The sequence below is a fragment of the Onychomys torridus genome, chromosome 20, assembly GCF_903995425.1.
Source record: "Onychomys torridus chromosome 20, mOncTor1.1, whole genome shotgun sequence".
NCBI classification, from domain to species: Eukaryota; Metazoa; Chordata; class Mammalia; order Rodentia; family Cricetidae; genus Onychomys; species Onychomys torridus.
Genome location: NC_050462.1, coordinates 10,065,919 through 10,079,401, shown reverse-complemented (window position 1 = coordinate 10,079,401; position 13,483 = coordinate 10,065,919). Strand labels below are relative to the sequence as shown.

Below are 13,483 nucleotides of genomic sequence, written 5' to 3'. Positions count from 1 at the left end.
GGAGCCTGTGTGTGGGGCTGGACCTCAGAAAAGGAGAGGGCTTGTAAATGTTTCATAAACTTCACTCTGGGCTCCTGCCCTGGCTGACAGCCCATTAATAAAGGGGCAGGTGTTGTGCTGGTTTCTATAGCATCACTCTGGGAAAGAAGCTGACAGCAGCATCAGCAAGCTGAGGGAGGCAGGAGGGGCTGGAGCTGGCCTCCAAGGCTGCTGCTGCTGCTGCTGCTGCTGCTGCTGCTGCTGCTGGTCTCTCATCTCAGGACCCCATGTGCACTGGAACACGTTTTAGCTTCTCCAGCTGCAGCCAGGGAGACAGGCTGGGCTCAGTCTGAGTGTGGCTGCCCAAGACAGCAGCCACAGGCTGCTAGCTGTTCAGCCCTGTAGCTTTTGCAAGGGGCTGGATTCCTAACTAGGAACCCCCCCCCCCCCACACACACACCTCGCCGCCTCAATCTTGTTTATTCTGGAGCAAGAGGAGAGGGTTTTCTCTCATCTTGGAACACCTGGGCTGGGCTTCACCTTCTTTCCGATTTTAAGTAGTTTCCCCCCATGAGAACTGAATTTCGAGTGTTTCTCAAGGGCAAACACAGTGCCCCTGAGCTGGAGATGAGAGAAGACTACAGCTCCTGAGGCTGCCTGTGGAGGGCTCAGAGGTGCCCCTCACCCCGATTCAAAATGCCATTTAAAGCATTTGATACCTTCAAAGAAAAAATTCTGAAACCTGGGAAGGAAGGCGTGAAGAAGGCTGTGGGAGATTCGCTGGGGATCTTACGAAGGTAAACTCTGAACTCAAACTTTAGGCTCATTTCTGAGCACCGTCAGATTGCCACCATCTGAGATAGTTTGCTTTGTGTTTATAGAACTGCATTTTAATGGGAGGGGTGGGTCAGATTAGATGGTTTCTGGGGTTTCTTCTAGAGCTAGATTTATGCCTGGAGACGAAAAGATGTATCAGAAGTACTGGATTTTGCCTAACATGCACAAGTCCTGGGGTTCAATCCCCAACACCAGGATGGGGGTGGGAGTGTTGTTAGCCCAAGTTAGGAAAACACCAAGTCAAGCACTCTGTTTATCTGTTAAGACTAGTACTCAAAGCTGGTAGTATTGTTATACATGCTGTGCTTGTGATTGAATCAAAAAGAAATGTTGGAGGCAGTATTTTATGTTAACTCAATAGTAACGATATAGTTGTGCTTTGGGCTGAAATAACTTGAGATATTCACTCTGGCAGTCAAATATTTTTTTGTGGTAGTTTTTTTTTCTTTTGGTTTTAAACACAAAATACACAATACAAAATATATATGAAATGGCTCTTCAGCACATCATTCTCATAAAGAAGAGTGGTTGCAAGGTGGTTTGAAGATGGTAACTTAAAACATTAGACAGAAAATTAAATATAGGGGTAGTGGGAAACTTCAAAGACTGTGAGTGAATTTAAAGCAATTTTAGTCTGTGCCCCAAATAAATATATTAATGTAAAATATATTCCTAATAGCAGGAGAGTTGACCATGTATGAATGAACTGGTGTCACATCTTAATTTGTTCATTTTCTTTAGATAATAGTAAATGCCTTCTCAGGTTTTGTGGATGAATTAATCAGTAGTCCTTATGTGCACAGTGACATGATTATGTTATTTCTCAATATAGAAAATGTAAATAATATCCTTGATATACTTTTTTGTGTTTGAATAATTTTATCTAATCCTAGTGTGAAAAATGTGGTTTGGCTTCTTTTACAGATTTTCTTTTAACATAAATGTCAAAGCTTTAGTGCTTAAAAAGGTCACTTCTGGGTAATCTGGATGGTGTCTGAGATTCTTCCCATCTCTTGTATTTTATACCGTATGTTCCTCTTGGTGCTGAGTTTTAATTGTGTTACTCCGGATCAGGGTTCATCCCAGAAGAGGATGGCGTTAGCAACCTTCTTCCTTTAGTAATTAAAAACAGAAAGGCTTCCCTCTGAGATGAAGACTCATCTCAGTGATAGCACATGAACCCGACAAAAACAGAAAATGATTATGCTTCATCCCTCTCTCCAGGTAGCGTCTTATTGTGGTGGCCCTCACTTGATTCTAAATGTACAAAGATAGCACACAGTATAATGAGCTCCTCCAAGGGATAGCAAAGAAATCTGGCAATTGAAACGCTGGCTTTGGGCCAGGGTCACCACTGTAGTCACACCCTCTGCTGAGCTTGTGAAGACTTGACCAAAAGTACTGAGTCATCAGAAATGGTAACTTTGAACCTCAGTTAAGCTGAGGTTCCATGATTTCATTCTTCTCATGAGTGATGTATGGTCAGATTTTGCCCTCAGTTATTATCCATTAGATTTCATCAATAAGAAGAAGGAGTGTTTGTTTCCCATCTCATTATAAATCTTAAGCAACTTTCCTCTGATTGCTTTTTTTGAAAATGTATCATTTTTTTGAAAATAGGAAATGTCTATCCTACGAGCTGTTTCTACACTTTGGCAGGATGATGCGCATGGAGAGAACTTTGTGTACCGAGTCATGTCATCTGGCTTAGGTTCATAACTGAATTTCCAGTCTTACCTGGAAATGGAACTGTGCATCCAAGGCTCTTTGAGCAGCACCTGGAGCCGTGGTTCTTAACCTAGTTCTTCATGCTGTGGCAACCCCCAACCATAAAATTATTTTGCTGCTGCTTCATAACCGTAATTTTACCACTGTGATTAATCATAAATGTAAATACGTGAGAAGTGACCCCAGAGGTGGGGTCACAACCCACAGGTTGAGAACTGTCTGTCTGGAGCCCTGTACCATAGAACAGTTAGCACAAGGCTAGGTGGAGAGCACACTAAACACATGCTGGACAGTGTCATTGCTGTCATAATATGGGATGGCTTTAGAATAGACAAGCCAAACCCAAGGTTCAGTGTGTTCATGGTGGTGGTGGTGGGGTGGACCTTAGGGGAAATTGCTGGCAGGGCAAAGAAGGGAAGATTAGAACTTGAGCAGTGATCACTAGCTGTCAGAATTATCCAGACCAGCTCTGCCACAAGTCTATAAGATGATTGCTTGCAAAGTGTCCTTCCAAGAGTCCAGCATACAGGGCACATTTCTGCCTTTTCGCATAAAAGCAGGTGATAGCATCTAAGCTGAACAATAAAACAGCAAGACCGGGTTTTCTGTTTACAAGGGCATTGGGAAGGTAGAAGCCCTGCTGTTAACTCTGCAGGGAAGGGAGTTATAGGCACAGTCCTGTCATAATATTTAAGACTGAGAGTGCCATCTCAATGGAATTCTTGAGATTTTTTTTTTTTTTTAATCATGGACTGCTCCTTCTGACTAGGGGAGTGGCCGCCAGGCAGGGGAGCCTTTGAGAGTTCATGCATGATGTTGATTACAGGCAGGCATCATTAGCTCTTCCTGGGGAACAGCTCCTGGCAAGAAGCTGCTGAACAATTGCTCAGCCAAAGGCATAATAATAGTTTAGAAGTGTGGAGTGAACAAAGATGCCCGCTCTTCTAGTGGAGCTTGGGAGTGTCTAGTTGACAAGAAGGCACTGGACTTGGAAGGCATGTCCCCAGATGGGCATGCAAATGTGTTCAGCTTCAGTGATGATTGTTCATCTATAAAAATATAATAATTATGGCAAATGCATACCATATTCCAGACACTGGCATTTATTTAATACTATTAAAAGCCCCACAAAGAGGAGACTGCCACTTCAGTTTTATTGATGAAGAAATCAAGAGGTTGAGTAAGTTGTCTGAGGGCACAAAGCTTACAGGTAGTGCAGCCTGGGCTTCAGACCAGAAGTTCTATGACCAAATTCTTCTTGCCACTTTATTTTTAATTGACACAATAATTGTGAATATTCATATAGTGTGATGATTTGATGCATTTACAATGTAATTTTCATATCAAGGAAATTAACATTCCCATCTCCTTAAGCATCCAGCATTTTTTGCATTAGGAGAACACCTCTTGTACTTTACAAGATAGACAATAAGTTACTGTCAACTATGGTCACCTCATTTGCTGTTCTCCCACGCCCCCCTTCTTTTTCTTTCCTTCCTAGCCTCTGATGGCCATTACTCTACACTCTGCTTCTGAGACATCACCTGTGTGTGTGTGAGTGTATGTCTGAGTATGTGTGAGTAGTGTGTGAGTATATGTACCAGTGTGTGTAAATGTGTGTTTGAGTATGTGTGCATGCATGTGTGAGAGTGTATGTGAGTGTATGTGTGTGTGAGAATGTGTATGAGTGTGTGTGTGTGTGTGTGTGTGTGTGTGTGTGTGTGTGTGTGCATGCGTATAGGGGGGATACTGGGAATTGAACCCAGGGCCAGATGCAGGCTAGTGTTGCATTTGTGTAATAAAGAGATATGCCATGCATGGACTTACCGTCCCATCAACAAAGAACTATGTATTCAGGATGCTCTGAGAGCAAGTGAGCCTAGGTCCCAACTGTTGTGACAACCTTTATCTGCATGACCTTAGACTACACCAGGTGATTCTATTAAGCCATGTCAGATCACACTTCACCAAAGCTCACAGTGTCCCCCGAAATTCTACTTCAGTCCACTGGGTACTATGTAGCTCTCTGGCACTTTTCTTCCAGCTTTCAAACACCCTGTTCCCAGGAGAACTAGCCTAGCTCACCTCCCTAACCCCCACCCACTTCCTTGTCCCTCTTGCTTCATTTTATTCTACCTCTGTGGGGCAGGGCTCTCTAACAGCAGAGTGAGTCAAGGAGTTTGGGTGAGCCTGAGCTATAATTTATGGAAAGATAGCGGGTCCATAAGAAAACGTGATGGAAGAGCCGGGTGGCGGTGGCTCATGCCTTTGACCCCAGTACTTGGGAAGCAGAGCCAGGCGGATCTCTCCTTCCTCCTCCTCCTTCTCTTCCCAGCAAACAAACTCAGGGCCTTGCTCCTGTGAAATGTGCTCTACTCCAGGGCTATGCGCTAGTCCTGGAAGTTTGTGGTTACCCTGCTGCCGAGCAAGGCTAATGGCCCAGGGTGACGTTAAACCAGCCTTCTGCGTAGCTGGGGTCATAGGCTCATAGGACAGGACCTGCACAGTGCCCACCAGACCTCCCTATGTTACTGCCAAGTCTCAAACTCCTGGGCTCAGTCCTCTCACCGTCTTTTGAGTAGCTTCTTATTAAGGGCGTAGGCCACTGTCTCTGGCTTTGTTCTCTGCTCTCAAGATTCTTTTTTAACATTTTCCCAAATTCCCCAATACATATGTACAATAGCTAAATTCCTGAAATGCTTCCTTTAAGTGTAATACATAAAGACCCCGCAGCAGGCCATGTTTATTTTGCACACAGACATACTTATGTATCAGCACACAGACGCGCTCTCCACTTCCATCAGCAGCACGCTCCGTCACTCAAGGGCTTAGCTGCAATCAACAGATTGATAAAGTGGATTGGAAGTTAGGAAAGCAGGTCCAAGCCCGGGGGCTCTTCCTGAAGAAGAAAAGCAGTGTACAACGTACTGTGTGATGCCTCTAGATTGTTCTGGATGGAACATCACTATTCCCTCTTCCGGGTTCTTGGTACCAATTACGATTTGCTTCCAAGTCCTCTGGCAGTGACCACAGAGCATGCTCCTCCTCCATTGCACAGCTGCTCCTGTTCTTGTCACTCTTCCTGCCTATGCCGTCCTCCCCCCTTCCTCCCCCTCCTCCTTCCCCTCCTCCCCCTCCTCCCCCCTCCTCCCCCTCCTCCCCCTTCTCCCCTTCCTTCTCCCCCTCCTCCTTCCCCTCCCCCTCCTCCTCCTCCCCCTCCTCCCCTTCTCCCCTCCTCCTCCCCCTCCTCCCCCCCCCCCCTCCTCCCCCCCTCCTCCTCCCTCCCCTCCCCCCCTCCTCCTCCCCCTCCTCCCCCTCCTCTCCTCCTCCTCCCCCTCCTCCTCCCCTCCTCCCCCCTCCTCCTCCCCCTCCTCCCCTCCTCTCCTCCTCCTCCCCCCCTCCTCCTCCCCCTCCTCCCCCTCCTCCTCCTCTCCTCCCCCCCTCCTCCCCCTCCTCCCCCTCCTCCTCCCTCTCCTCTCCCCCTCCTCTCCTCCTCCTCCCCCTCCTTCCCCTCCTCCCCTTCCTTCTCCCCCTCCCCCTCCTCCCCTTCCCCCCTCCTCCCCTCCTCCTCCCCCTCCTCCTTCCCCTCCTCCCCTTCCTCCTCCCCCTCCTCCCCTTTCTTCTCCCCCTCCCCTTCCTCCCCCTCCCCCCTCCCCCTCCTCCTCTGATGCCAAAGAATCTACCTGGGACAATGCAGGTAGATACCCGAGAGTCCAGGAAAAGCAGTTTTCTCTGCAAGATCAGAATTTTAAGAGGCAGTTAAGACACTGGACAGCTGTGGATAGTATTTGTTTACTGAATTTATCTGCTCCTAAATGTGATTTTTATTTTTCTACTTTTGATAGTGACGTGGGTTAAAAATACCAAATATATTTTTTCTTTGAGTTTTAGCTGTAAGTGTCCTTCAAGTGTATAGTGTGGCAATAGGGACCAGTGGGGACCGCAACACACGGGAGACCGACCTGTTTGCAGCCAGGAGAGAGTGTGGACTTAACAATTCCAGGTCTTCAAAATTTTCAAAATAAACCAAAACTCCATTTATCTCCAGACCAACCTATGAGTTTTAAACTCTGGCATGCCAGATGTGGCCAGATGTGGCTGCAGAGCTGTTGGTGTGTCACCAGTGGCCTAAGGTCTTAGAATGAAAAGCAGCGATGACAGTACAGAGACTAAGTTTTCAAACACTCACAATGGGGTGGAAACAGCAACCCTGCTGGAAAGAGGGGCAGGAAAGAGAAAGTATAAAACAGCATAGACTGATCTCAGAACCTCTGAAACTGCGGGAGGGTGTGGTGGATCCTAATCCAGTATGATCGGTGTCCTCATAAGGAGGCATTTAGAAACACTTAAGGGACATGGAGGTGTTGAGGAAAGGCCACGTGAGGACACCAGGGGCAGGAGTCCATCTGCAAACCAGAGCAGAGGATGCCAAAGATACCGGGCCAGCCCAAACCTCAACCTTGGACCTGCAGCTTCCGGAGCTGTGTCAAAACACCCTTATTGAAGCTCCCCTTCTGAGGTATTTTGTCATGGCTGTCTTACAAAACGGTGTTATTTGTCCTCTTGCAGAGTCACGTTTACCTCAAAACTGTTTTTCCCATATGCTCAGTGAGTGGCTGGCTATTTGCTGAGACAGAGGAAGTTAAAGGCACTGGCCACCACTCCCCTCTAGGCATCTGTGAAGTTTTATTTTTAAAATACACACCTTGCTGATTGGATTACTGCCATAACCAAATACCCTCCAAAAAACAATTTAAAGGGAGGAGAAGTCTTCTTTGGCTCCTGGCTTGAAGTACATGGTGGGGAAGGCATGGTGGCCAGAGTGGATTGTGGTTTTGGAGGTTGGAGTGTGAGGCTGCTTGCTCACATCTGGGCAGATCAGGAAGCAGGGCTGGGTTCTAAATGGCAAGGTTTAGCCCACTTGATAAGTCTGGGCCTTCTAAAGGTTCCTCAATTTGCCCAGATAACACTAAGGGATCAAGTGTTTGAGCATATGAGCCTATGGAGAACATCTTACATCCAAACAATAACTCTCTCTCTCTCTCTCTCTCTCTCTCTCTCTCTCTGTGTGTGTGTGTGTGTGTGTGTGTGTGTGTGTGTGTACACTCCTTTAGTCCACAAGACAGTCTTGAGAGGACTTACCCTTCTCTTACTTGGGATCTCTTACTTGGGATAAATACTTGCCCCAAACTGGCAAGTGAGTGGAATTTAAACACTAGTTAAGTGGTCTGTGTGTTCTATTCACTATGTGTGACTGATATTGAGCAATTTCCTCTCAAGTGCAAAACCTTTTTCACACTCCACAGAACATTTGGATTTACTGACAAGTTCACTGTTCTGAAAATGCTCAAAGGCTGGTCAGAATATCTTGAGTAGTCAGACCCCAGGGCTTAGATGCTTACTAGACAATTGCACACCAGAACAATGGGAGGAACCTCCCTAGCGGGTAAAGGGCCCCAGCCCCGTCTGCAGTTTTCTATATTTGGAGAAACAACAATGCTGGCTGTCCTCCTGGGAAGAATGAAGATTCTCTAATCTAAAAGAAGAACCATAGGCAAACATGGGGAGAAACCCGAGCAGTAGAAACAGCTATTACAGATAATTAAAGCCCTCTATTCCTTAAGGACGGAATTCTTTTTTTTCCTTATTCTTGACCAAATGTGCCCCTCATCCTTCCTATAGAGATTATTTGGGGGCAGGAATGAATAGATTTTTCACCCTGTGTCTCTAAGGGGTGCAGGTCTGGAGTAATGTGAGCTAAGCCCCAATCCCATTTTATTGAATGAGGATTCATTGTCTCCAGGAACTGTGGAACTACAGACAAGGAGATGACTCCTGCCCTTTGAGTGCTCACAGCCCACCAGGTGGGGCAGGGCTTCATTCACGCACACATGCATGATGTGGAATAGTTATTCTCCACCCCCTGTATGGAAGAAAGCAAAAACTCTCTAACTCGATGTGGTGCGCATTCAGACAGAGGAGTGTAAAAATCTTACAGTGGCAGGGGATGCAGAGAATGTGCTTAGCACAAAATAAATGAAGCAGAAGCCAGAGAAACACGTGAAATACCAAGGATGGCACAGAACCCCCTCTCATGTAGTCCATGTTCACTCCTTTACTGGCTGTAATGTCTTACCCTTTGTAGGGTAAACTCCTAACAGCTCTGTAACACTATATATATTGTTTTTTTAAGACAGGGGTTCTCTGTGTAGTTTTGGTGCCTGTCCTGGATCTTACTCTGGAGACCAGGCTGGCCTTGAATTCCCAGAGATCCGCCTGGCTCTGCCTCTTGAGTGCTGGGATTAAAGGTGTGCACCACCACTGCCTGGCTAACGTATTATGTTTATTATACAGAAGAAGAAGTGGGAGATTCATAATAGCCAAGGTACCTGCCTAAGGTCACACGGCTAGGCATCACATGCAAGTTGTCTGGTTATCTGGTGATTTGTCTCCCAGTCTTCCTCTTTGAGCTTGCCTATATAAAAACACCAAGCTAAACCAACAACAAAACACAACAAAACCCCAGTAATTTGTTTTATTTCTGAGACTGAGTTGTACTACATAGCTCTTGCTATCGAAGAACTCACTATGTAGACCCAGGCTGGCTGGCCTTGAACTCACTGAGATATACCTCTCTCTGTCTCCAGAGTACTGAGATTAAAGTTATGTTTCACTAGGCCTGGTATAATTTATTTTTTAATTTTATCATTGTTATGCTTTTGTTTTTGTTTTTGGTAGCATGGAGAATGAAACCCACAGCTTTATGTATACCAGGCAAGTACTCTTTCACTAAACTATACCCTCTCACTAATTTTTAATATTTTTGAAACAAATCAATTTGATTTTTATCCCTTACAAGTAAATCTTCATTAGTTTTATGTCTTCCCACCACCATCCAGGTTGAGCAAATGACTGACAGACAGCTCAGGGGGTCGCTCTAGGATCTGCATTTGCTTCTGACTCTGTGGTCTCTTAAAGCTGGCAGCTCAGCTATCACTTTTCACAAGGGAGCCTGGGCCCATGCTCAGAGTCCTCCTAGATCCAGACACTCAGTCTCTGCCTGGGCTGGGTTAGAAGGAGGGGGCTTCAGGTCAGGCAGCTCTGGGTACTGCTACTCAAAGAGGCCACCCTTTCTTCAGCTGGGGATCCTTACCCCTTTTTGACCATTAGAATTACTTCCATGACCCCCATACTGTTGTGTGGCTCCTTGGGAAGGATATCTTAGCAGGCACCATGTACAAGAGGATGCGCGTGCTGGTTGGGGCCTTCCAGGAAGCAGACTGTAAGACAGGACTAGACACCGGAGACCCGTGTGTGGAGGGAAATTGAGGATGGAGTGGGTGGTGTCTGGGGAGTATTCAGACCACACACTGTCTGTGAACTGAGAGGGAGGGGGCCAGGTTGTGGAGACTTTCAGATCACACTACAGTGCATCACCCAGTGACAACCGCTGCTGTGTACATGTGTGACTTCCTTCCCTGCCAGCGTAATTGCGGGAGGAGCGTGGGGAACACGGCACGTTCATCGCTGTTCTTCGCCAGCAGCACAGTCCCCGGCATGCAGTAGGCGCTTAGTAAATGTCTGCTGTGCTGATTTGAATCCAAGGACTGTTTGTTTTTCTTCTGTATATGTGCTTGGAATCTTATCAAATGAAGCTATGAAAATTCATCTCCTGTATGCATCAGTGGGGAAAGGGAAGTTTTGTTTTGGAAAATAACTATTTTGTTACTAATCATATTAGCTGCTTATATTAATTTAATATTTATGAAAACTAAGAATCATACTCAGAAGGATTATTGTGTCACAGGTTATAAATAGCTTTTTGTATTATATATGTGTTTCCACATTTGTGTGTGTGTGTGTGTGTGTGTGTGAGAGAGAGAGAGAGAGAGCGCACACATTGCATGTTCTTGCCACTGTGTGTGTCAAAGTGAGAGGACAGCCTTTAGGACTTGGTTCTCTCTTTCCACCATGGCACTTGGGGATTGAACTCAGGTCCTCAGGCTTGCCTGGCAAGTACTCTTCGCTTCTGAGCCTCCTTGTCTGCCTTCCACCTTATTTCTGAGGTAGAGTCTTTGCTGAACCTGGAGCTCATCAATTTGTCTACGCTGCCTTTACCTCCTACCTCAACAATGGATTTACAGACATGCTCTAGAGTCTAGATTTTTATGTGGGTGCTGGGGACCCACACTCGTCTCCTCCTGCTTGTATGGCGAACACTTTACCAACTGAACCATCTCCTCAGGTCACAAACAACTTTCCATTCATAATTGACAGTGTTGTTTGCTCAATTTCTTTTATTGCTTTAGATCACTAATTCTCAGCCTTCTTAATGCTACGGCCCTTTAAAACAACTTTATGGGTGGTGACCCCCAACCATAAAGTTATTTTCATTGATGCTTCATATCTGTAATTTTGCCACCGTGATGAATCAGAATATAAATATCTGATATGTGACCCCTGTGAAAGGGTCACAACCCACAGGTTGAGAACCACTGTTTTAGACCATAGTAATTAGTTATAAGGACATGCCATCCCCCGAGCCTATAGAAGTCAGTGAAAATAATCTGCAAGTGGCTTTTTTTTTCCTGTATATCATCTTAACAAGTTTAAGTGACCTTAAAATAAAGGTTTTTGTGACCCAAATGGTTGGGTCATGCCATGTGGTTGTCCCGTTTCTCTTTCAGCAGGAATCCAGGGTGTCATATTGTTAAGGACATGGAATCTGAATCTGGGCTTGCCAGCCTCAAGTGAGATTTCCTCCTCTATAAATGGCACGAGGGTTCTCTACCTCATTGTGTTTGTATGAAATGTAAAAGACTTTTTTTCCTTTTTTCTATAAGGCCACACTCTGCAGTCCAGGCTGCAATCAGACTCGCTGTGTTCCTCAGGCTTGCACTCAAGACCCTCCTGTTCCCACTGCGCCATGCTGGCATGACAGGTCTGGATGATTTGGTGCCATGAAAACCCAACGCAATATCCAGAGCATTAGTCATTTTAGCTGTTATTCTCTCCTTTACTAATAACAATGATGATAACAAGTTTTAAAATACAAGCTGCACCCTTCTGTGAGTTTCTTCTTTTTGTTCCCTGGCACCATTTTTATTTTTACTTTGTGCATTCTCCTTCACCTTGAACACTGGCTCTTATTCTCTCTGTCTATTCTTTGTGTGATGCAGAAAAATCGACGGGACCAATGAAGAAGAAGACAACATTGAGCTGGATGAAGAAGGAAGGCCCGTGCAGGCATCCAGGCCACGTCTCCCAGTCTGTGACTGCAGCTGCTGTGGCATCCCCAAGCGGTACATCATCGCCATCATGAGCGGGCTGGGATTCTGCATTTCCTTCGGGATTCGGTGCAACCTTGGGGTGGCCATCGTGGAAATGGTCAACAATAGCACTGTGTACGTGGATGGGAAACCAGAAATTCAGGTCAGTATGGAGCTGAGTGTGTGTGTGTGTGTGTGTGTGTGTGTGTGTGTGAGAGAGAGAGAGAGAGAGAGAGAGAGAGAGAGAGAGGGAGAGAGAGAGAGAGAGAGTTGTGTAAAAGCAAGGCCCCGGACATGGTGACAGGGACAGAATGCTGAATGACATCGACAGGGACCTTGGACTCCAGAAGACATATGTAAGTGCATGTGACAATTTGTGTGCCACTTGCTAGGTCAGTATGGCCACACTAGACTCTTGGGCTCCTGTAGGAGTGAGTATGCCAAGATATTGGTGTTGTGACTTTCCAGAGAAAGTGATGGCAGAACCAGACACAGAGCTGGTGGCGTAGGAAGAAGGATGTCGGAAGAAAAAGGACGACAAGGGAGACAGACAGACAAATCATGGTGTGTTAGAAACTGAGACATGTGACTCTCACTTTTCTGTGCTATAAACTCCTTTGAACCCTGTGAACAACCCAGTGAACCTTTGATCAAAGATAATGTTTGAAATTCTTAGCATAATATACAAAGGATTATAAAGGGAGGTGATTACATTAAAATGTAGAAGAACATATTTAAAAATCAAATTTATGGTATAGAAACATGGGCTTTCTTACCAGTCCATCCAATGACAAAAATCTATCAAAGTCCCCGAAATTGCTGTAATTTTAATTGAAGTATAAACAGCACTTTGTGATCATAGCAACAACCATAATATAATTTGAACACATACTCATAACACAGTAGTGGGGCCGATTTTACCATCTTTTTAACTGTGTTTATATTTTCAGACATTCTAAATTTCAATCAGCTGGTAGTGAAGATAGAAGTACTGACTTTATTGTGGTTTATTAGAACACTTGACTGTAACTTTGCTGAATTACCCACTGATGTGGAATTCTAGGGATAAGGAGTGTTCTAGAAACTCGAACCAAAGCAACTCACCCCAGAGCATTCTATTCCAAAGTTTTACCCCAGATACTATACAGATCAAAAAATTGTTTTGCAAAAATATTTTCATGAAAGCAAACTTTTAATAAAAATATTATATATTAAGTTTTGAAAAAAAAAAAAACCCTGGACTTTTCCCCATCTGAGTTCACAGACACAGTAGATTCCTCCACAGATCTCAGAATGACTACTGCCCAATGGAAAGAGGCCTGGTAAAAGTTCTCAGGCTGGTGGTGTTGTGTTGTGTGGAAGCACCGATGTTATTTAATAAACTATTTTTAATGGATACTAAAAACATAAATCTAGTTTTATTTTAACCTAGGGAGGCTTCATAAATTATAGGATGAATAAATGTCACTGTAGACAGCCCCATAGCTGCTTGCTTCACTGAACATAACATGGGTGTGAAGTGATTGTGGTAGAGACTGGCCCTTCTTGGAGAGACACCTGGTGGTTCTCTGGATGTCTGGGTTTGGATGCATGCTTAGATCCGAGTTTCCCATGGTGGTGTCTGGGAAGCCATGACATTGCTTGCATGGTTTCGTAGTAAGAAGACATGG

At 45.2% G+C, this 13,483-nt stretch overlaps 1 protein-coding gene across 2 annotated transcripts in view; it reads left to right on the top strand.

Annotated features, from left to right (window-relative positions):
- Positions 1-675: 675 nt before the first annotated feature.
- The window catches only part of Slc17a8 (solute carrier family 17 member 8), a 47,085-nt gene continuing 34,277 nt past the window's right edge, over positions 676-13,483 (top strand). For both annotated transcript variants that reach the window (XM_036170109.1, XM_036170107.1), the window contains exons 1-2: positions 676-776; positions 11,724-11,976. In XM_036170109.1, the coding sequence (XP_036026002.1) occupies positions 676-776; positions 11,724-11,976 (354 nt within the window). The remainder of the gene's footprint in view (positions 777-11,723; positions 11,977-13,483) is intronic.